Source organism: Mesocricetus auratus, unplaced genomic scaffold (assembly GCF_017639785.1).
Source record: "Mesocricetus auratus isolate SY011 unplaced genomic scaffold, BCM_Maur_2.0 Super-Scaffold_100007, whole genome shotgun sequence".
Lineage (NCBI taxonomy): Eukaryota > Metazoa > Chordata > Mammalia > Rodentia > Cricetidae > Mesocricetus > Mesocricetus auratus.
In genome coordinates, this window is record NW_024429191.1 from 48870852 (window position 1) to 48894369 (window position 23518).

Sequence of the window (23518 nt, forward strand, 5' to 3'; positions counted from 1 at the left end):
GCTGAAACCCACTCTTAAGATTCAGGGCTGTAATCCCACAATTTGGGAGGTCGAGACAACTTAGGGGCTAAGGTTGGCTTTGACTACATGAGACCTGTCTGAGGACCCCATCACCCTCCCTCACTCAAAACCAGAAGCCATCCTAGGGGTCCAAGTTGGTTTGCAATTCTCGATTTACCAGTACCCTCACACACCCCTACAGTTGGACCTGAGGTGCTTTGAGCTCTGGGAGGGGGATGGATGGGTAAAGCAGCGGGAGCCTGTTGCCAGCATTCTAAGAGTGGAAACGGGGTTGGCCATAGTACTTGGTGTGGGGCGGGGTACACGTTTGGGGGCGGAGTCTTAGGGCTGAAGACCGTTGCTCAAAGTAGCGATCACGTGAGTGTATAGGAGGGGCTTGTGGTAACGTGACACAAGGAAGTCACGTGAGGGATACTTCGCTGCGCAAAGTGGGCGGGCTTGTGTCACGTGGCATGGGGAGAGGTGGGCGGGGACCTCGGTAGAGTTCGCGACGTTGGTGGTGGTGTTGGACGTCGGCTGTGGGCTCCAGGGTTCTGGGTCTCACTCTACGGCTCTGAGCCATCACCCCGCTGCTCCACGCCGTCCTCCTTGGGCGCGTCTCCCGCACTCGCCCTGCCCTGTCGGCGCTAGCACGTCAGTTTGCGGGTGTGCGCAGGCGCGGCGGGGGCGCCTAGTCCTGTTGGGTGGGCGGCTGAGCCCGGGAGCGCGCGAGCGAGACCATGGCGGGCAGCAGCGCGGGGGGCAGTGGTGTAGGCGAGACGAAGGTGATTTACCATCTGGATGAGGAAGAGACTCCCTACCTGGTGAAGATTCCTGTCCCGGCGGAGCGCATCACCCTCGGCGATTTCAAGAGCGTTTTGCAGCGGCCCGCGGGCGCTAAGTACTTTTTCAAGTCTATGGATCAGGATTTTGGGTAAGCGCGAGGCCTAGACTGGGAAGGACGATGGATGTACTAGAATGGATTGGGCGATTTTGAGGTGGACTGGTCTGCCTTGGAATTTTTCTGGCCTGTGGTGGAACATAGCATATTGTACTATGCTAGGGCAGATCGCCCATCCCAAGACGGACAAGGTTGTAGAGCTTGAGAAGAACTGGCTGGACTTTAGTAAACCAGAGGCAAGAAAATGAGGTTAGAATAATGGGGCGCACTGGTTTGTTTGGCCATTCTCTCTACTTGGTTTTAGCCAGAAGGGTAAGAGGCGATGCTTGAGGATATTTTAGGCTGTGCTGAGATTGGATTCAACTATCTTTTGGTTGTTTGGTATGTTCTTAGACGTCTGCACAAGGATTGTATAGGAGTAGTCTGTAGTTTTGTTTTGTTTGCTTGTTTTGATTTGTTCTTTTGTTTTGTTTGAGACAGGGCCTTACTCTTTGTATACTGGGCTGGTTTCGAACTCATTGAGTTCCTGCTTTCAGCCTTGAGAGCTGGGGTTAGCAGGTGTGAGCCAATATGCTGGCATGCAGTGTCATTATGTAGACTGAGCTATACTTAGACAATTTAGGCTATCCTTGCTTATTAATTAGGTTCCACAGTATTATTATTTTGAGATCTGAAGTAATGCAAAGAGGTCTGTATTGGGGATAGCTTGGGCTGTTTTGAAGTAGATTTTTCTGGCAAGGTTTGCACCATTCTGAACTCTACTGGGGATAGACTCCCCTCCACTTACAGGGGAAATTGGAGGTTTGTTTATTTCAAAGATATTTTATGTGTATGGGTGTTTTGCATGCGTGCATATTTGTGTACCACAAGCATGCAGTGCCTCAGAAACCAGAAGATGGTATGGTATCTCTTGGAACTGGAGTTACGTATATGTTAGTCACTGTGTGGGTGCTGGCAATTGCACTCCAGTCCTTTGGAAGAGCAGCCAGTGCTCTTAACTGCTGAGCCAGGATTTCATTCTGTAACTAAAGCTACCTAGAGGGGCTGGAGAGATGGCTCAGTGGTTAAGAGTACTACTGCTTTACCAGAGGACCTGGGTTCAGTTCCCAGCACCCACATGGCAGCTCACAACTGTCAGTAACTCTAGTTCCATGGTACTCAACACTTTCACATACATACATGCAGGCAAAACACTAATGCACATAAAATTAAAATAAATTATTTTTAAAAAAAAAGCTACCTAGAGCTCCCAATGTAGAACAGACTCACCTTGAATTTGTAGCAGCCCTGCCTCTACATCTGCATGCTGTGTGCTGAGGCTAGAGATATGTGGCACTATACCTGACGCAGACCTGGGTTTCCTGTGTCACAGGATGGGAAGAAACAGGCTGGTAGTGCCAGTGCATACTGTATGGAGGCATTGCAGTCGGTGCTGGTGCACACAGCTGCTTGTGTGGAGACACTGGGGCTATGCTAGAATAGAGTGGGTTGTTGTGGGCTAATTTGGGACATTCTGGGTGATCCTGGGCTGGAGTGGAACTCTTGAGTAAGGCAGCCTTTTGTTTTGTAGGTATTGAGACCGAGTCTTCTGTGTCCTCAGGCGCAAGATTTGAAGATAGAGTGCATTAGGTTCTGTTATTCTGAGTTGGCATAAGCAAGGATAGCAGGGTACTGGGGAGAAAAAGGTTATCTACCACCTGAGTTGGGGAGAGGCTGCTTACCTGTGAAAAACTCCTGTGGTTGGAGCACATTCCCCATTAGCTAAAGATTGTTCGACATGGGCACAAAGTGATACTATCTGGGGGGTTGTCTTGGATTTGAATCAAGGTTCTTCTTTTTGCATTATAATTTCAGGCAATTTATCTAACTTTTGTGCTTTGATTTCTTCATCTGTGGCATGATGATAATCATAGTGTAAAATGCTTAATTTGGGTGCACAGCACATGGTAAATCTTGGTGGCTGGTAATTCTCATTTAGTATTGAGGCTAACTAGTTCGTAGACTGGATTATAGTGATACGAAATTGCCTGCTTTGGAGAAGACTGGGCCACGCTGAGGTTCGGTGAGGTTGGGAAGAGTTGTATACACTGAGCAGACCAGTGGTGACTGCAAATGTATGAGGGATATACCCTCCAAATGTGGCGTATACCGAAGGCCCCCAGAGCATATTAGGCTAGTGTTAATCAGCCAAGAGGTTTTATAATTACAATTTTTTTCTTAATTATGTGTATGAGTGTTTTGTCTGCATGTATATGTATATTGTGTGCGAGCCTGATGCCTGTGAACATTAGAAGAGACAGAGCTGAGAACTGAAGTTACAGATGGTTGTGAGCCAACATGTGGGTGCTGGAAACTAAACCTGGGTCTTCTGCAAGAGTGATAAATGCGCTTAACCACTGAGCCAACTGTCACTGAGCCAGCCCCCAGACAAGAGGTTCTGACTTAGGGCGAGGGTGTTGTGTATGTGGAAGCAAGCCTCATGGCTCCTATTTCGTCACCATGTGTTTGCTAATGCTTCCTAAGTATCAAGGCTGGTGCTGCACACCCAGGACACATGTTGAACAGGTGCTAATGATTTCTTGTGGGTATTGAGAAGGAACAAGTCTAATCCGAGGCAGGAACCTGTGGGAGGCTGGCCACCAAGGCTGGGCTTCAGGATTTCTCAGGCTGATCAGCTTGCTTAGTGAGATGAGGCGGCCGGGAAATGAGAAGCCTGGCTTCTCCTCTCGGCGGGAGCTTTCCTAGTGTGGAGTATTATTGTCGAATTGAAGGGTGTTTTCACCTAGCACGTCTATGGATGTGAATTAGAACTGGAAGGCGGTGGAACAGCAAAGAATTACATGAGCACCAGAGCCTTTAATGGGACAGATGTGTAGAAGAGATAAGATTAGCAAGGCTCTAAGTTAGATATTTGGAGCAATTGGAGGACTGTCCCTAAGAGCCTTCAGAGTGGTACTTGGAGGTTTGACTCAGATGGGAAGAAGTCTTTGGAGCACAGCATTGTATCTCTAAGGTTAAGCTCGGGGTGGGTGGTAAAATAAGGTGAGAACCTGTAAAAGCTGAGGGCCAGGCATCATGGTGATGCATGCAAGGCATGGTGCCCTGCCTTTAGTCCCAGGAGGCAGAGGCAGGCAGATCTCTGTGAATTTGAGGCCTGGTGTACATAGTGAATTCCAGGCCACCCAGGGATACAAAATGAGACACCCCGCCTCCCCCCCAAAAAAAGGTAGAGTGCTTGGTCCTCTTTTTCAGAAGACCTGAGCTCTGTTCCCAGCATCAAAATGGTAGCTCCATTACTACCAGTAACTCCAGCTCCCGAGGATCTAATGCCCTCTTCTGTCCTCTACAAGCACCCTCACACGTTCACACATGTGACAGTTGTACACACGAACATGTACATATAAACATTAAAAAACATGAAGAGTACTAGCTAGGGGAGGGCAGCAGAGAGTCGACATGCTTGAGTTGGATGCAGCTTGGGAGAGATTTTGAATGAGATTTGGGGTGGGGGTACTAGTCTCTCTCTTTCTCTCCCCCTTCTCCTCCCTCCCTCCCCCCTATCTTCTCCTCTCTCCTCTCTATCTCTCGTTTTTTTTTTAAAGACAGGGTTTCTCTGTGTAGCCCTAGTTGTCCTGGAACTTGCTCTGTAGACCAGAATGACCTTGAACTCACAGACATCCACTTGCCTCTGCCTCCTGAGTGCTTTTTGTTTTTTGGGGTGGGGCAGGTAGGGTCTCTCTATGTAACTCCTGACATCTTACTGAGTCGTCTGCTCTCTCCACAGGGTGGTGAAGGAAGAGATTTCAGACGACAGTGCCCGCCTGCCTTGCTTCAATGGAAGGGTTGTCTCCTGGGTAAGGGAGTCATTACCAAGCTGCTTCCAACCCCAGTCTCTTTCTGCAGCTTCCCCCTTGCCCAGTCATTGGTGGTCCTGGCTTCCCACTTGTCTACTTGTAGAAGCAGAGGGCATTCCCCGGCCTTTCTTTCTGTAGCCTCCCATACTGGTTGCTTTTTCTCCGGGCTGTTCTCCCAGGCCTCTGAGACCCTGTTCTCTTTCTGCCCTCGCCCTTAGTCTTTCCTCTGAAACCACTGCCCAATGGGGCCATGTCTTCTTGCACTCTTTTAGCTAGTGTCATCAGATAACCCCCAGCCTGAGGTGGCTCCCCCAGCCCATGAGTCTCGGGCAGAACTGGTTCCTCCACCTCCACCGTTACCCCCTTTGCCTCCAGAAAGAACCAGTGGCATTGGGGACTCAAGACCTCCATCCTTCCAGTGAGTCCTTTACATTCTTGATTCCAGGGGAGGGGATAAAGAGGGAATCCAGTACAAGCCCTTGGAGAGGGGAGACTGACAATTTGGTGCTCTGTTCTGCTGACATTGGTTGGAAACTGTCTCTACCTATGTAGCCCGAATGTGTCCAGCAGCCATGAAAATCTAGAGCCTGAGACAGAAACTGAGTCTGTTGTATCACTGAGACGAGAACGACCTCGAAGGAGAGACAGCAGTGAGCATGGCGGTGAGGGGACAGGCCTTGGAGGCAGGGTAGACTGGTTGCTGAGAGGGGAGGCAAGGCTCAGCTTGAAGGATGGAAGGCCTGACTCCTCAGGTTCTGGTTTATGCATAGCTGGTGGCCACAGACCCAGTGGCACCTCAAGGCTGGAGCGCCACCTGGCTGGGTACGAGAGTTCCTCCACCCTTATGACCAGTGAGCTGGAGAGTACCAGCCTAGGAGACTCCGACGAGGATGACACCATGAGTAGGTATGGTTTTACACATCTCTACTCAGGGTTCCCTCCCTCCCTCCCTCCCTCCCTCCCTCCCTCCCTCCCTCCCTCCCTCCCTCCCTCCCTCCCTCCCTTCCTCCCTCCCTGACCGCTTCCACCTCCAAATGCCCTGCTTCTCACTTGCTATCAGATTCAGCAGTTCCACTGAGCAGAGCAGTGCCTCCCGCCTCCTCAAGCGCCACCGAAGGAGGAGGAAGCAGCGGCCATCACGCATGGAAAGGGTGAGGGTTCTTTTGGGAGAAGTGGGCGTTTGTCTTAACTGTCCACAGAGGCTCGGGGCTTGTCTCTTGGTGAAAAGCAGTTGACCTCTTTCCTGTCGTCTGCACAGACCTCATCCTTTAGCAGTGTCACCGACTCCACAATGTCTCTCAACATCATCACAGTCACACTCAACATGGGTATGGAGGGTCCTAATGAGAAGGGGAGGAGAGGGTCTCCAGGACTTCTGGGGCTTAGTCCCCTCATGTCAACTCCCTCTACAGAGAAGTACAACTTCCTGGGCATCTCCATTGTGGGCCAAAGTAATGAGCGGGGTGATGGAGGCATCTACATTGGCTCCATCATGAAGGGGGGCGCTGTGGCTGCTGATGGGCGCATCGAGCCTGGAGACATGCTTTTGCAGGTACGATGGCAGGTCGGAGGGCTTGGGCAGAGGCTCTCACTCTCCGACACTGCCTCTGACCCACTCCTTTCCCCTCCAGGTGAACGATATGAACTTTGAGAACATGAGCAATGATGATGCCGTACGGGTACTGAGAGACATTGTGCACAAACCGGGGTGAGCCTCTGCTAGGTTCCGGTTCTTAGGCCTCTTGTTTTTAAGTCCTTTCGCCTTTGTTGTGCAGTTTAAAAAAAGAAGTAAGGCCAGGCATGTGGCACATACCTCTAACATAGCACTTGGGAGGAAGAGGCAGGTGGCTCTCTGATTGTGACGCCAGCCTGGTCTACATAGTGAGACCCTGTCTCAAAAAAAGAAACAACAGCCGGGCGTTGGTGGCGCACACCTTTAATCCCAGCACTTGGGAGGCAAAGGCAGGAGGATCTCTGTGAGTTCGAGGCCAGCCTGGTCTACAGAGTGAGTTCTAGGACAGCCTCCAAAGCTACAGAGAAACCTTGTCTCGAAAAACCAAAAAAAAAAAAAAGAAACAACAACAAAATAACAAATCTAAGTGGTGGTACATGTCACTCCAGCCTAAATCATGAAAAAAAAAATGTGGTGACTACCTCAGAAAGCCCACTCCTTCCCACTCCCGCCCTCCTCACTGATGTAATTACTCTCTTGACTTCTTTGGTCAAGAAACCTTTGATGGTTTTTCCACCCATGCCTGAATCCTGGAACAAGGTGGTTCAGAGTTACTTGTCTCGTGCTTCCTGTGAATGAATGGTACAGGGTGTGCTCCCTTGTCTCACTCAGCAGTATGTTTTTAACGTGCCTATATTGGTGAGTCATCCACATTGTGGAGTCCCCACTCTCACGCTCTCCAGCCTGGTTATGTGTGTTCCTTTCTCCTGTGTCTTACGCATCAGACCCTGGTACTCCTGAGGCCTCTTCACTCTAGGTGCTTGACTGTGACTGGCCTTCTCTCTTCCACAGCCCCATCGTGCTGACTGTGGCCAAGTGCTGGGATCCCTCTCCACAGGCCTACTTTACTCTCCCCCGAAGTGAGTGATGGATGCTCAGGCAGGGGTCTGAAGTTAAGACATCTGGGGAGCCGGGGCATGGTGGTTTAAACTTGTGATCCTAGAACCTGGGAGGCTAAGACAGGAGACTCTCCCAAAGTTTGAGGCCAGGCTGGAATATATAGTGAGTTCCAGGCCAGCCTGGGCTACAGAGTGAAACCCTGCCTCAAAAAACAAGAACAGAAAGAGATTAGAGGTGCCAGAAGATGAGGCTGGGCTTCCAAGATACAGGGGATGGGTTCAGGAAGGTCAAAGGAGGGGCAGGACAGAGTTCTTAATCTTGGAGGGGATGAGGCTCGTTTTCTAGGATTGAGTAGTGATGATCTTGGTGGTTATTTTATTTTTGTACCAGATGAGCCCATCCAGCCAATTGACCCTGCTGCCTGGGTGTCGCACTCTGCTGCACTGACTGGCACCTTCCCTGCCTATCCGGGCTCTTCATCTATGAGCACTATTACATCTGGCTCTTCCCTGCCTGATGGTGAGTCTCCAGCCCCTCCCCACCTCCCTGTTTGAGTGGACATTTCTTCAGTTCTCTGTTCTCTTCTCTGTTAGGCTGTGAAAGCCGGGGTCTCTCTATCCACATGGACATGGCCTCTGTGACCAAGGCCATGGCAGCCCCAGAGTCTGGGCTAGAAGTTCGGGACCGCATGTGGCTCAAGATCACCATCCCAAATGCTTTTCTAGGTACTTCCAGGCCCTGAGCAAGGTGGCATGGGAAGGGCAGGAAGAGGCCAAGGCTGGGGGCAGCGCAAGGGTGAGGGGAGGAGTTCGGAGGAAAGTCTGACTCTTCCCACTGTTGATCTCAGGCTCAGATGTGGTAGACTGGCTGTATCACCATGTGGAAGGTTTTCCTGAGCGCCGGGAGGCCCGGAAGTATGCCAGCGGACTGTTGAAGGCAGGACTCATCCGACACACTGTCAACAAGATTACTTTTTCTGAGCAGTGCTATTATGTCTTCGGGGACCTCAGTGGTGGCTGTGAAAGTTGTAAGTCACATGCCCTGGTGTGGGAGAGCAGATTGCCCTGCCTTGTTCTTCAGCTCAACCCCTAGACCTGGCCCAAAAACTAGCCATGGCCACCAGGGTAGTCAGGCACTGTGTGTCCCACCCTTGGCCTTACAGTGGCCAACCATGGGGGCTGATATGTGCTATATACTGCTGAACAAGCCAGGTACCAGTTGCAGAGCTGTATTCCCAAGGGAAAGAATGCCTCATGAGTCCCACAAAAGCATATTGGGCTAGTGACCCTGGTTGTCTGTGCCCTAGTAGCTGAGTTTCCTGTTCCGAACCAGCATAATCTCTTTGGCCTTGCCATTGTGGACGGCTCTGGGGAAATGGTTCCCAGTTTCTCTCTGTTCTCAGGAATCCTGACCTCTTAAAACAGGGACCTCTCTTCCCTTTTGTTCCAGACTTAGTTAACCTGTCTCTGAATGACAATGATGGTTCCAGTGGGGCTTCTGACCAGGATACCCTGGCTCCTCTTCCTGGAGCTACCCCCTGGCCCCTGCTGCCTACCTTCTCCTACCAGTACCCAGCCCCACACCCCTACAGCCCACAGCCTCCACCCTACCACGAGCTTTCATCCTATACTTACGGTGGAGGCAGTGCGAGCAGCCAGCACAGTGAAGGTAAGTCACCCACATACTAAGACAGCTAGAGAATGAGGGCACGGTAGGAGGGACTCAGGGAGGAGAGGCAAGAGCAGGGGCTGCGGGAATCCAGAGGACTCTGGACTGAGCTTCACTTACCCCGTTCCCCCCATCCCCCCAACAGGGAGCCGGAGCAGTGGGTCAACCAGAAGTGATGGGGGGGCCGGGCGCACAGGGAGGCCTGAGGAACGGGCCCCTGAGTCAAAGTCTGGCAGTGGCAGTGAGTCCGAGCTTTCCAGCCGGGGAGGCAGCCTTCGGCGGGGTGGGGAACCTGGTGGGACTGGTGATGGGGGTCCCCCTCCATCCAGGGGCTCAACAGGTGGTACTCCTAATCTCCGAGCTCTCCCAGGGCTCCATCCTTATGGACCTCCCCCTGGCATGGCTCTCCCCTATAACCCCATGATGGTAGTCATGATGCCTCCACCCCCACCCCCTGTCTCTACTGCAGTGCAGCCCCCTGGTGCTCCTCCAGTCAGAGACCTGGGCTCTGTGCCCCCAGAACTGACAGCTAGCCGTCAGAGCTTCCACATGGCCATGGGCAACCCCAGTGAATTTTTTGTAGATGTTATGTAGGGCCTACCTTGAGGCTGCATTGGGTCTGTGCCCTTGGCCTGACAAGTTTCACCTTGGTGCTCCTTATAGTGCCTGGGTTCATCCTGGTGCTTGGTACCTACCACAATGTTTTTGCCACTGTGACTCTCACCAGCAGTGCCTGGTCCTTCCCCTTCCTCAGGGGTAGTCGGGGACCTTTGGTTATTTTTAGCTTTATTTTTTATAAGCCTTTTGGGGGGTTAAAATAGACTTTCTTATATTTTGGGGAGTATTTTTTTAGTAGACATTTCCTCTTTTATATGAAGAAACCCTTCATATAAAATTTCCTGGGTCCCTTCTAACCCAGAATATGATCACCACCTCCAGTTGCCTAGTTAGCTGTCACTTGGAGGGTGGGTGGTGGTTAGTGGTACCCTGGGAAGAGGAAGGGGGTGGGGTACCCTAGACAGCAGTCCAAGAAAGCTGGTGGTATACATGGGGACTGTGTAGCTGCCTTTGTTACTCTATTTATTTTAGTCACTTGTATAAAACACTAAATAAAGCAATAGAGGCCAATTCCCCAAGCCTCTGGCTCCTTTCTTTGGGAGGCAGGCAGTGAAGAAGAGGGGCTGAGGGAGACACAAGGGGGGGCAGTGAGGTACAGCAGCGGGGGGGGGCTGTTAGAAAGTTGGGAGGGAGGCAGACTGTGGACAGGAGGGACAGATGAGATGCAGCAGCAGAGAGAGGCTTGTTAGAAAGTTTATTGTTCTTAAGGCAGTAAGGACTCCAGAGAACAAACCCATAAAGGGGGCCTGTGTTTTGGCATAAGAGAAGGCACATAACTTAGATGCTACAGCCTGACTGGGAGTATTCAGATTCGAAGGGGGTTGCTAGTGACCACGCCACCACTATCCACCATGGCCTTGGAGATGCTTTTGAAATTACGGAAGAGCTGCTGCTGCTGTGGGTTGGATTGCAGGTTAACCATGTTTTCTCGGATCCGTGCTGCAGCCTGGAGAGACAGGAGGAGAGGGTCAGACCTCTGTCTCAGTTCCCCACCTGCACTGGGTAGCTTCAAGGCTCACCTCAATACACCAGCTGTCACAGAGCATTTTCTCATGCTGTGCTTCGGGGCGGCCCTCACTCAGGGATCTTGAGGCTCTGTGAGGAGAAAGGAGGTTGATAGTCTTGAGCTGTGGTGCTGTCCCAGCTATTCTGTGGCTCAAAGCTCCCAAGCTTTCCAGTCTGCCTTCTTACCTGGAGAGAACCACCACCATGGCATAGAGGTCAATGGCGCCATCTGCCAGCCGGTGCAGCAAGAACTGCTCATCTGTCAGGTAGATGAGGGGGTTAGTCGTCTGAGGGGGGAGGGAGTGGCAGGAAGTAGGGGGTTGCGGGTCTCACTCACTGACAATCCCTTTCTTGTACTTCATCAGCTTGGCCTCCACTACAGTGGCAAATTGCTCCAGAGCCTGCACTGTCTGCAGAGACAAGAGTCACAGAGCTCAGAAGAAGCAGGCAGCCCAGCTCCTGGCTGCACACTGTGCTTGAAGGAGCACTCACCAGTTCACCACTGCGACTTAACTCTGGGTGGACAAGCCCTGAGAGACTCAGACCACTCCCAAGTCCTGTCCGCCTGGAAAGAAAGGAAGAGTGGTGACTGGTTAGTTGCTGCGTGCCTACCATCCTGTCTGCCCTGGCCCTGGCCCTGGCCCTGGCTTACCGCCTCAGCTGTTTGCCTGCTTCTCCTATCAGGAGGCCAACATTCCCAAGAGGATTCTTTAGGGCATTGCCAAGTCCGGTGAGTTCCTTTCCTTTGTCCTGTCAGGGAGGAGGGTCCAACAGTCAGGACTCAGTGTCCTTCACAGTTCCTCTCCCTTCGTTTCCTTCTCTTACCATACAGCCCTGCAGAGCCACAAACAGTCGAAGAATGTCATTTGTCCCTTCAAAGATCCGGAAGATTCGTGTATCTCGGAGCACACGCTCTACCCCAGGTTCCTAGTGCAGGGGAAGACACATAAACCTCTGTTGCAAGGTGCCTGTCCACGCTGTAGGACGCTGTGCTGAGGAATACTCCGTACCTTCATGAAGCCCATGCCCCCCAATATTTGGATGCACTCATCTGTTACTTTCCAGGCTGCTTCCTAAGGACACAGAAACAGATGAGTTTGGTTTTGGAGCTGAGTTCCTGAACTGAACTCTGCCCTTCCGTCATGCCTGGGTCCTCACCGAGCCAAAGATTTTGCTGATGGCGGCCTCTATCTGGAAGTCTGTGAATCCCCGGTCCATGTTGGCACTCAGCATGTAAGCCATGGACTGAGGGGGCATGGTTGGGATGTGGGGAAGAAAACAGGAGAGAGCTGCATCAGGCAGGATGGTTCATACTCCAGTCTGCAAGACCAGCTCTGCTCTACGCCCCTACAACCCTCGCATTCCCTTTCTCTAACCCTAACCCTGGTCAGCTCAGACATATCCAGTAGGTAGGTAGTCCTCTGATTTGGAGAACCGGGCTTCCAGGCCTCAGACTCTTTAAAGGGGTGGTTAGAATTAGTATTTGGTAAATCTTCTGGGAAGCAAGTAGCAGAACAGCATCACTCCTTCAGAAGCTGAACTGACTATGCCTCCTCGCATCCCCTAGGGCATTGGTGTAAAGCTGGAGACCCACTGCCCCAGGTGCTGCTGGGGGTTGTAGTCTGACCCAACTGTGAAGAAAGTCATAGGGCCTCAGGGGGAGGGGAACAGGAAACCCTTACCTCAGTCACATACTGCAGAATTGCCATCCGAGCCAGCTTTTCCTGGATCATCCCAAAATTGTAAATTTTGTCCCCAAACTGGGTACGATTAGTAGCATGGTCAACCTGAGAGGTACATGTATCCCATTTGTGATTCTGCAGTCTCCACTGAGGTTAGGACTGGAGACCCTACTTAGTAGATCTGAGGGGGGGTGGAGGAAAGGAGGGAGGGAGAGAGGGAGAGAGAGCAAGAGAGCGAGAGAACGAGCGCGGGCGAGCGCACATACACGTGCTCATCTAGATAGCCAGGGCCACATATAAAGCATGATTCCTTCAGGATTGCTAGGAAACTGACTGAGGCAGGACTCACCGCCTTTGCAATGATGGCTTTCATGGTGCCTGCTAGGGTTGCAGCCATCCCAAATCTTCCATTGTTGAGGATATTCACAGCAACCTTGAAGCCGCTTCCCACCTCTCCTAGCACATTCTCTGATGGTACCTTTACTCCATCAAAGTACACTTCTGCTGTGTTAGATGCTTTGATACCCATCTTCTTTTCAGGGAGCCCACTGAAAAGGCGGGGCAGGAAAGTTGAGGTGTGAATAGGGAATAGGTTGCTGTGGCGGAAAATAGCCTCTCTAGTCCTTATAATCAGGGAGGAACTCCCCGGGCTGCAGAGAGGATGCAGGCCCTGCACGTGTGCGTGGCTATGGAAGTCTGGCCGTGTCCTAAACCTTTGTTCCCCCAAGGACACAAACTGCCCACTTGCTCTGGCTCTTGTTCATGCCCAGTGTGACCTGTAACAACCATTTGCCTTTGGGAGCCCAGTGCTGTCCCATCCTTGATTCCACCTTCTCCTCGACATGCTCACTCACTGGGTGACACCTCCGAAGCCCCTTTCCACCACAAAAGCTGTGATCTTCTCTTTCACGGCCCCCGTGGCTCCATCTTTAATTGGTGTCTTGGCAAAGACAGTGAAAATATCTGCGATGCCACCATTACTGTGGAAGAGTGAGGCGATTAGTGAGTGGTTTGGCTCAGAGCGGTGAGGTCAGGAGGTGGGGCTAAAGGGAAGAGAGATGGAAGATTGCCTGATCCAAATCTTGGTCCCATTGAGAGTATAGTATTTTCCACAGGGGCTGGGTACAGCTGAGGTTCGGATGGAGGCTGCATCTGACCCACTTGAGGGCTCTGTTAGGCAGAAAGCCGCCACAGCCTGCCCTGTCAAGAAGAGAACTGGTTTACCTAGAGTCATGATGACCATCAAAGTTATGTCCCTCCCCTGCTACCCCTTGGCAGTTCCTTGTAACTCCATGAGTGATATCACACTCTGGACTGCTAGGTCTTTTAAGGTTGCCTTACCAGATGCCACTTTGGGGAGGTATTTTTCTTTCTGGGCCTTTGTGCCATAGAGCAAGATGCCTTTGAAACCAATGCTCTGATGAGCCCCCAGGATGACGCTGACACCAAGGTCATGCATACCCACAATCTCTGCCAGGCGAGCATACTGCAGGGGAAGAAGGTGTCATGGATTATAACGGACTGCACTGCACTGGACTTCAACAGGAGAGTATGGGCAACAGGGTAGAGCTGGCCTGGGTCATCTCTGCTGTAGGCATGTAGAATGGGATCATAAGAGGCACAGGGAGGACTGGGGATGTAGCTCAGTGCTAGAGTGCTTGCCCAGCCTGCTTGAGGCCCTTTCCTCATAAACAGGAACAGGACATCAAAGGTCCTAGATCTTTTGTTTGTTTCCTGAGACAGTCTCACTACATGACCCTGGCTAGCCTGGACTGTGATATGTAGACCAGGCCGGCCTCAGACTCTGAGGTCTACTAGTTTCTATTCCAAACGTGTTGGGATTAAAGGCGTATGTTGTCAAGCCCAGCTTCCCTGGGTCTTGATGAGAATATTGCCTACTACCCTGTTGCCACAACACAGTCCCTACAGACTTGGGTTCCAGGGTTAGGTCCTTGGTCCTAGTGGCCTGTACACAGACTATGTTTTCAGTGAAAGATGTATACACAGCTGAGAAATTGAGCAGGCAGACAGTACCCCTAGCTACTTGCTTGGCCCTACTGATGAGGAAGCTGAATCTGCCAAAGCTGGAGCAATGTGAGGTATTAGTAAGTTAACAAGAGGGGGATCCTCTCACCTGGGTATTGCAGAGGCCCAAACCACCCAGCTCACTGGGTACTTGCAGACCAAATGCCCCAAGTTCCTTGAGGCCCTGCAAAGTCTTCTCCTCCACCTGCTCCAAGGAATCGTTTTTGGCAGGATCGTTCACTTCCTGGGCAAGGAATAGGGCCCCATATTCAGAGGCTCCTTTAAACATAGCATTTGGCTACCCCCAAGGGGCTGTGCCCAGTCATTTCTCACCTCAAAGAACCTGCCCACTGGTCCCACCAGCTCTTTGAGAAATTGTGTCTGTTCTTCATTGAGCACTGAGGATGGGAAAGAACAGGCTAGTCAGGTAGGGAGGCTGCCCTGCCCACACAGCCACCGATTAGCCCTTGCTTACCAGATGGGTATGGGAACACCTGATCGGTGGTGAGCTGGCCTTTGAACATCCCCACGGCAAAGGACTTGGATTCCTGGGCAGGGAAGAAAAATTTCAGGGGCTTGTTGGGATCAGTCTACTCCTGGTTTATAAGGGTCAATCCCGTTTCCGGGTCACTTACTGCCTTGGCTGGTTTTTCTCTGGTGGAAGCATCGGAGGAGAGGGTATCTGGCTTGTCCAGAACCGCCTGGGGAGAGGGGAAGAGCAGTTAAGTAGGTTGGAGATGGGTCTTAAGCCGAGGAGAACACCGGAAGCGCAGGCTCTGAGAGTGGTGTGCTCGGTGTCTTTTCCCCTACTTTCTCACTAGGGCACCCTGGCTTGCCCTTTCCCCTACTTTCTGTGCCAGGGCTATCACAGGTGACTGGGATAAGAGAGAGACCCCTGTTGGTCGCAGCCAGTGGGAGCCGACAATTCCCATTTCTGTGCCCCTCTTCCTCATCCGCTGTCACTTACCTGAGCAGCCTCGCTGGCATAAAGTCTCTGGACAGAGGTAGGCCGGTGCTGTCCCAGAAGCACAGTAGGTCGTGAGCTGTAAGGAATATGGGTTCAGTCCTGCCCTGGTTTCCAGACCCCCAACCCCCTCCTGCCATATACTGACCTTTGGGCCCCCAGCCGCAGTAGCTGCCGCCCCACACTCGGAGTTATCCGAGCCGACTGCATCTTTAATGCTGCGGCCGAAGCCTTGACCGCTGACCTCCTCTTACGTCCCGCCTGCCTAAGTGTTTTGTGTCTGGGCCCTGACTCATGCTCCACAATGCACTGCGCGGAGGGGCGTGGTCTTTCTGGCCCAGATGCATGGCGGGAGTTGAAGTTCGGCTTGCACCCGGTCCCTGTATTCTTACTGACCTACAGTGATCTATCTTCAAACGATCCGTATTCTTTCCCACACTTTTTAGTGCCGTAGGTCTGAACTAAAGTCTAGTTCGATAAAAAGGGATGAGATAAGATGAGCGAAAGGGGGAGGGGTTTAAGTGACTACAGCCAGAGGGATGGAGGTAGACTGGAAGGAGGACTTCCTAGATGGAGTTAGAAGGGAGAGATGAGAAAAAGGACAGTAAGACAAATGTCAGATGCAGAGGCATGGATTCTTTGGGAAAATTTTCCCTACAAGTGAGAGGAATGGGGTGGTAGATTCAAGCTGGGGTGTGCTCTAAGCAAATTCTGAGAGCTACAAGGTTTCACCAGGGCAAAACATCTAAATGGACAAAACATATTAGGAATCTTTGGTGTCTTTCATGGACTCTGGGAGACACTGAATCAGGAAGGTCACCGTGAATGAGACCTCAAAGACCTTCATTTTTAGAAAAAAGTAAAAACTCCAAATAACAGGAAATTTATACTCCTTTAAAAAAAACTTTTATTTTAACTACGTGTCTCTGTGTTTGTATATAGGTACGTGCACATGAGTGCAGTGTCTGTAGGCGCCAGAGACAATGGGTCCTCTGGAGCTGGAGTTACAGGCATTTGTGAGTCTCCTGGCTGGTGTTGGGAACGTCCTCTGGAAGAAGGATGTGCATTTCTCTCTCTTTTTTTTTTTTTTAGATTTTACTTAGCCGGGCGGTGGTGGCGCATGCCTTTAATCCCAGCACTTGGGAGGCAGAGGCAGGTGGATTTCTGTGAGTTCGAGGCCAGGCTGGACCGACAGCCTCCAAAACAATACAGAGAAACCCTGTCTCGTAAAACAAAACAAACAAACAAAAGAATTTACTTATTTATTATATATACAACACTCTGCCTCCATGTATGCCTGCATGCCAAAAGCGGGCACCACATCTCATTATACATGGTTGTGAGCCACCATGTGGTTGCTGGGAATTGAACTCAGGACCTCTGGAAGAGCAGTCAGTGCTCTTAACCTCTGAGCCATCTCTCTAGCACCCCTTTTCTTTCTTTCAAAACAGGTTTTTCTGTGTAGTCCTGGCTGTCCTGGAACTCCCTCTGTGGAGTAGGCTGGCCTCAAAGTCACAGAGATCCACCCGCCTCTGCCTTCTAAATGGTGGGATTAAAGGCGTGCGCTGGCACATTTATTTCTATTTTAGAAGATTATTATCTTTAATGTTATGTGTATGTTGGCGTGTGTGCATGTGACATGCCTGCAGTGGTCAGAAGAGGGCATTGGATCTCGCAACTGGAGTCACAGATACTTGTGAGCCATGGTGTGTGTGGGCGCTGGAAACTGAACTCAGGTCCTCTGCAAGAACATCAAATGCTCTTACTTGCTGAGCCTTCTCAAACCTGATGGTGGTGGCGCAGGCCTTTAATTCCAGAACTGGGGAGGCAGAGGCAGGCTGATTACTTGTGAGTTTGAGGCCAGCCTGGTCTACAGAGCAAGTTCCAGGGCATGTTACAAAGTTACAGAGAAACTCTGTCTCGAAAAACAGCAAAATGTGTGTGTGTGTGCACTCACAAGCACTCGTCAGAAGACAGCTTTCAACAGTTTTCTTTTCACCTTTTTGTGGGTCCATGATGTCAGGTTTGGCAACAAGTTCCTGTACCCAGTGAGCCATGCCACCAGCCCCTGTACACCCCCTCTTTCCATACTTCTCGCTGTGGTCACTGGGAAGAGAAAGAGTTGTACTCAACTCACTTCTTCTGAATTGCTGGGGCTGCCTTAGAGAAAACCCTCTTTCCCACTTTTCTGGAAAGTAGCTAGATTATACCTGGCTTTTGGGGAGGCACTCTATGTGGAGCAAAGTGGCACCTGGGGACCTGTGGAAGAATGGGGCCATCATCTGCTCGTCTGTTTTACTAGCTACAACTGCGTAGGGAGAAGGCAGCTCAACTCCAATCTTGGCGGATTAGGGAGATTAAAGCAAGAGAAGAGAGATGTCCCAGAGACCAAGAGGTGAAAACGGGTCTTTAGAAGGGAGATCTGGATCTGTGGTGGGGGCCTGGGTGCTCTTTCTGTTCCTGAATCTTTCCATGGGGTCTAGAGTGAAAGAACAAGGGCTTTAGGTGACTGAATGTGTGAGTGACTTGGCCTTACTCCTGTCACCTGCTTCTCACCAGTTCCCAGGTCAGCCCTCTGGCTCTTAGCCCCCCCACTGTTGCGGTGGGCACCTCCCCTCCTAACAGTGCTGCACAGTGACCTCTTCCAGGCCTTGCTGGGTGAGTAATCCAGGTTCTAAGGGGCCATGGTGGAAGGGGCTAGCCTGGGCCTGTGAGGGCAGACGCTACAGGTTCTTGACTGTGTAGAAGCCTGCAGAGCATCTGGTCCAAGCTACAACTTCTGAAGTCAGCCTAGCTAGAGGAGCCTCTCTTGGCAGACAGAAGCCATGAGTAGCAGGGGGGCTGGAGAGGCCTGGGATGTCGGGAGGGTGACTTAGTTATGTTCCTGTTACAGACATCCTGGACTATTATGAGGCTTCCATCTCAGAGGGTCAGGTAAGGTGGTGGAGGTGGGTGCCTGGCTTCCTAACTGAGCTGGCAGGACTGGAGGGACTCAAATTCTTTGCTAATATTAAATTGAGACTTAGGGGCTTGGCAACACAATCCTGGGTATTGACTGAGGGATTGGGGACACTGGGTGCTTTTTCTGTGCTTAGCCAGTCTGGAACCCCTTTCTCCTTCTCCCCTTTCTTGAATTGCCCCAATTTCAGCACCAGAGAGACAGGCCATAATTAATTACTTTTCAGACTTCCTCTGAATCCTAGGGGAGAACAAGGCCCCCAGCATTCCTGGCTGCCTGTCTGTCCCTCAGACCCTACCCCATGCTTGTGGCCTCCCTCCAGCACTCAACAACCAGGGATGTTCCCATCCCAGCTGTGGGCTTTTTCCTTATAAGAAATGAAATCCATCCTCCTTGTCTATGCTGTCATCACCAAAGCTGTCTAGGTCTCCATGTTTGCCTAGGGCTTCTCTGCTCATGCTTCTATCTCCTTTTCCATTATCCGGGTTCCTGCCAGCAGTGAAGGAGTTAACACTGCCAAGGCACCCCCCCCATTCTGGCTCCTAGCTCCCTCCCTCCCTCCCCCTGCTTCCTCTCTCCTCCTCTCTCCCCTTCCCTCCTCGGCTCCGCGGCTTCATCGGCCGCTGCCGTCTCCAACCCCCCCCACCCCACTCCCCCGCCACGGCCCCTAGCCCCTGGCCGTTCGGCAAGACCCCTGCATATCCCGGGGCTTCCCGAAATCCAGTTCCCCTCCCCCACCCCAGCTCATGCCCCAGCCCCAGAAGTCCGGGGCTGCCAGCCCCCGGTGCCCCTGCCCCTCCTGAGAATCGGGGTGTGCTCCTCAAGCCCCCTCCCTTTCATTTGGGAGCCCCTTTTAGGGTCCCCCCTCCCTTCCACGCTTCCCTATCCTTCTCTTCTCCAACCTTCTCTTTCCCCTCTCACCCCTCCCCCCATCCTGGCCCCCCCTGCAAAAGTGGGGTGCGGAGGGGGGAGGGGTGAGAACCCACTGAGGGGAGGAACAAAACTCCAATGAAGTCAGAGCCCCCTACTCGCCGCCGCGGCCAGGCCCCCCAACATGGACTGTCTGTGTATAGTGACAACCAAGGTAAGCATGATGGGGGGGCCAGTGGGGAGGGGGGAGTAGGTAATGAATTTGTGGAGAGGGGTTAGGTAGGCCTTATCTAGGACTGCAGACACTGGAGTAAGAGCACCTGGAATAGGATGCATTAGAGGGGTCACAGTTTAGTTTTGGGGTTCACATCTGAGAAAATGGATTTGGCCACAGGTGCCTCCTGGAGTGATCCTTTAGAGAAATGGAGAATTTGGTGCTTGGGATGGCTTGGTGGGCTTTGGTGTTCACCAGCAACGTTTGGAGGGCAATTTATTTAGGGAGAAGCCTGCCTGGCTCACATGGGAGTTCTGCTCATCTATGTGGGAAGGTGGGCTATGTGTGTGTGTGTGTGTGTTGCGGGGTATTTCTCTTCCTTCCTGGGCAAAAAAAACCCCAAAAAACTGGTTTCTAGGTGCTGACCAGTTTTGGGGGTCTCTTGGCATAAGGGTAAAGGTTACTGAGTGTGAGTGTTTGGCTTGTCTGGGGGTATCAGCTGGCAGGTAAGGGTGGCCCTTCAGGACACAGAACATCTTGTGGTAGATATGTTTGGGATGCTTCTGATTTGAGGGAATTGTTAATTTAGGGTTTAATTATATGGAATAGAGCAATCTGGGAGTTGTCAGAGAGCTGGGGCCTGATACAGAATTACCTGAGGACAGGCCAGGTGAGATTAGGACCTGGGGTGCTCCCATGGGAGCTAGAAGGTTGAACAGCTGAGGTTGCCATTTCCAAAGAAGGGCAGGAGGGTAGAGAAAAGGTAGGAAGGGGGACTGTGTGGGTGGTGCAAAATTTGGGGGTAGCCCAGGCAGGTGCCCACTATCCCTATTTCCTACATTTCATCTAGTCCTGGTCAAGAACACAGAAGAGCAGATGGAGGGGACTGATACCCCTGACTCTTGGGAGGACACCTGGGTACAAGGGTCTCGGGAGACTTACAGGGTGAAGAGGTTACTGGGATAAAAAGGTGTAGGAGGAGGGCAGGGCTAGCAGAGCCAGGATCCATACAAGAGTACAGGGTCCCTGTGGTTAGAACCGGGAGAGAATGGGAGATCTGGTATGAAAAGCCCAGACAAGCTCCTGGTAGGGTGTTTAGGTTGTTTGCTCCCAGACTCTGGGACTGGCAAGCCTGGTGTGTGGAGGGAGGCTTGGGCGGGTGGCAGGCAGCTGGGGGTTGGGGGGTGGGACAGGAAGTGGGGGCCGGGGGAGGCGGGGTCCGGGTGAGTCACAGGCTGGGGAGGGGGTTATATTTAGTGGGAACTGAAGCTTCTTATGGGAGGGAGCTGAGGACACACATGTTCCTTGCCACAAACTCACACATGTGTACACACATGCATTATGCACGTGTGACTATGATTGGAGATTGGGGGTTGAAGACTTTAGGTGTGTACCCCTCGCCCATCTCTAGGGCTGCTTGTTTTTCTACTGCTCTGTGGGCTTTGGGCTTTCTTCCAGGTTGCTGGTTTTCTCATCCCCTGTAGTTTCCAGTAGATTTTTGTGTCTCAGTTTTTCTGGCCCTCTTTGAGTGTCTGCTTGTGTTCTTTCTGTCTCTTGTCCTTAGGCCTAATCCTTGGCCTTGGCTCCCTAGCTGTTGTCACCTGTGTACAGATGTATATAGGAAACCCATTGGAATGTGTGGGCTCTGCTTCTAACACGTGAGCACATGAATGCCAGTAAGGGTGAAGGGCTTGCCTGCACTGGTAACTATTCTGGGTAGATGCATTTATTCATTTCTCTGCTCCACACTCCTATGTGTTTGATGGAGCACATGATTGAGCATCCGTGAAGGTAGGAGGCTCGCAGAGAGGATTATGCATTCGGGTTTTACTGAGATTTGGAGACCTAGGTTTGCCACATTTCATTGGCCAGAAAACTTGTCAGCTTTTAGGATGGAGGGACTCCAACTCCCATAAGGCCTTGAGGTACAAGATCACTCAGTGGTAGAGTGTGGCTGTCCTTAGGACTGTTGGGAGTTGTGGTTCTTCTCAATCCAGGGCAGTGGTGGGGACCCCAGCAGGAGGCACATAGCTTCTGCCCTCAGAAAATGCTGGGGGTGGGTTTGGAATGCTCAGCCTTTGTAGTCACTGTTCTCTCCTGGTCTGTTTGATGGTCCTCCCCATCTTTCGTTGCCTATATTTATAAACTGCAGTAATTTAAGGAGCATTTATTGAATACTTACTATGTGCTCAGCTCAGTGTTCTGTGAAAACTCTGCTTTACAGCCATCTCTGAGTCTTATTCAGTACTAGATCTCTGCCAGTATCTCTATCTCAGAGCAGCTTTCTCCCACTCCGCCCCCGTCCCTCCCCCTTCTCCCCGCGCTGCTGCCGCAGTTGCCATGGTAACCAGAGACGACTGAAGTTGCGTGGCCGACTTGAGGGCAGGGCGAGGGTGGCGAAGGGCGGAGCAGAACAAATGGGGGCTGGGGAAAAGTAGGGAAAAAATAGGGGGCATTTGGCCAGGGCCACGGAGGCGAAGTGGTTAAGTCCTCTGGGTGGTCCTTATTGGGCAAAACTAAGATGCTGGGAGCGGCGCTGTGGCCAATAGCTTCATTCATTGGTCGGCAGGGGCGTGGTGGAAGGATAGTGTGGGCGAGGCCGGGGGAGCGAATGGGCGGGAAGCGGAGGGAGGCGTGGTTTCATAGAGCCAGGTGGGCGGAGTCGGCTTACTCTATGGGAGGAGGCGGGCAGCAACTCTCAGAAAGGGGAGGGATTAGGTTGCCAGACCAAAATGAGGGCGGGGCTGACCCAGGAGGGGCGGGGTTTGGTTTCTGTACCGAAAGGAGACCGGGTTCGTGTGGCAGTAGTCCAAGTAACTGCGGGATGCGGGGGTCTTTGGAAAGGAGAATCCGTGGGTTGGAGATATGACGTCTCAATTTTCCTAAGATGGAGGCCTGTTCAGATTTCATCAGCGTACCCCTCCTACCTCAGCTCTATGTTCCAGGGAGACAGTTGCTAGGCGACGGCAAAGTCCTTGATTGCTGCGTTGCCAAGCAACGGGGAAACGGAAAATGGAGGGAAAAAGGAAATGGGGGATGGTAGAGGGTCTTACTAGTGCATAGCGCCTACTGGTGGAAGAAAAAGGGCCTGTGTATTTTCTAGACTAGGAAGAAATTTTGACTACAAGCTGCGTTCGCATTGGTTGTTTCTAGGGACCTATGCAATTTATTCAGATATGAAACTAGGACATGGGGGGGGTCGCTCTGGGAGGCTTACCTAACAGATGCCGATAAGTGCAGGGGTAAGATTCTACAGAGGTCATTAACGCCTTTTGCCTTAGGTGGGAATTTTATATTCTGTAGACAGCTGATTTGGGGAGAACCAGAGCTAGAGAGTGGACATTCACAGGGAAACTATTTGGGATAAAGGTTTGCAAGTTCAGGAATTTGGGAAAGGATGAAAGACAAGTGACATGGGCCAATTTAGGGTATTCTGAAAGATTTTTGGGTCACTGGAAATTGAGGTCCAGATCACTGGTGAAATTATTTTGAGATAGGGTCTCACTATGTAGGCTAGGCTGGCCTGGAACGCACAGAGATCAGCCTGCCTCTGTCTCCCTAGTGCTGAGGTTAAAGACATGCACCATCATTTATAGCCTGATGCTCCCCTGCCACCATTGGGTGTAGTACAAAAGATATATTTGGAGCTGGGTGGTGGTGGTGGTGCATGCTTTTAATCCCAACAATCAGGAGGCAGAGGCAGGGGGACCTCTGTGAGTTTGAGGTCAGCCTGGTCTACAGAGAGAGTTCCAGGACAGCCAAAGCTACACAAAGAAACCCTGTCTCAACCTCCCTCCTTCCCCCCAAAAAAAGAAAAAAGAAAAATATTTGGAAGCAAATTTTATAAAATAAATGTAGCTCAGAGCCTGGCGGTGGTTGAGCACGCCTTTAATCCCAGCACTCCAAAGGCAGAGACAGAAGGATCTCTGTGAGTTTGAGGCCAGCCTGGTCTACAAAGCTACAGAGAGAAACCCTGTCTCAAAAAAACCAAAAAAGAAAAAAAAAGTAGCTCAGAATCATGGAGAGGATGTAGAAATGGGGGAGGGGCAGCCAGAAAATTTACAAATTTGAGAGGTAAAGAGAAGAATAGTTAGATGTGGTGGGCATGCTTGTAATATCAGAACTTGGGAGGTGGAGGAGGTTGGGAGGTAGAGGCAGGAGGATCAGGAGTTCAAGGTCACCCTCA

The 23518-nt window shown here is 51.5% G+C and overlaps 3 protein-coding genes across 4 annotated transcripts in view; 2 read left to right on the forward strand and 1 right to left on the reverse strand.

The window, feature by feature from the left end:
• The first annotated feature begins 488 nt into the window (after positions 1-488).
• Dvl2 (dishevelled segment polarity protein 2) lies at positions 489-10123 on the forward strand. 2 transcript variants are annotated; one of them, XM_040748996.1, is made up of 15 exons: positions 489-934; positions 4686-4755; positions 5028-5173; positions 5308-5405; positions 5526-5661; positions 5816-5906; positions 6014-6083; positions 6168-6307; positions 6387-6463; positions 7280-7347; positions 7718-7846; positions 7921-8052; positions 8175-8354; positions 8777-8995; positions 9141-10123. In XM_040748996.1, the coding sequence occupies exons 1-15, from the start codon at positions 741-743 to the stop codon at positions 9587-9589; spliced, it is 2199 nt and encodes a 732-aa protein (XP_040604930.1). In that variant the 5' UTR covers positions 489-740; the 3' UTR covers positions 9590-10123. The 2 variants fall into 2 exon arrangements, with proteins under 2 accessions (XP_040604930.1, XP_040604929.1); XM_040748995.1 differs by having other exon boundaries at positions 490-934; positions 5308-5417.
• Positions 10124-10290: 167 nt separating this feature from the next.
• Positions 10291-15587, reverse strand: Acadvl (acyl-CoA dehydrogenase very long chain). Its single transcript, XM_005067510.3, has 20 exons — positions 15438-15587; positions 15293-15368; positions 14961-15026; positions 14801-14873; positions 14659-14723; positions 14435-14569; positions 13642-13786; positions 13371-13500; positions 13155-13280; positions 12650-12848; positions 12301-12405; positions 11777-11863; positions 11629-11691; positions 11444-11545; positions 11271-11368; positions 11111-11183; positions 10956-11028; positions 10805-10877; positions 10633-10708; positions 10291-10559 (listed from the first exon to the last, which is right to left on the reverse strand). The coding sequence occupies exons 1-20, from the start codon at positions 15497-15499 to the stop codon at positions 10419-10421; spliced, it is 1968 nt and encodes a 655-aa protein (XP_005067567.1). The 5' UTR covers positions 15500-15587; the 3' UTR covers positions 10291-10418.
• Positions 15588-18879: 3292 nt separating this feature from the next.
• Dlg4 (discs large MAGUK scaffold protein 4) overlaps positions 18880-23518 on the forward strand; it is a 28347-nt gene continuing 23708 nt past the window's right edge. The window contains 1 exon segment of the mRNA XM_013111621.3: positions 18880-19332. Coding sequence (XP_012967075.1) covers positions 19303-19332 — 30 coding nt within the window. The 5' untranslated portion in view covers positions 18880-19302.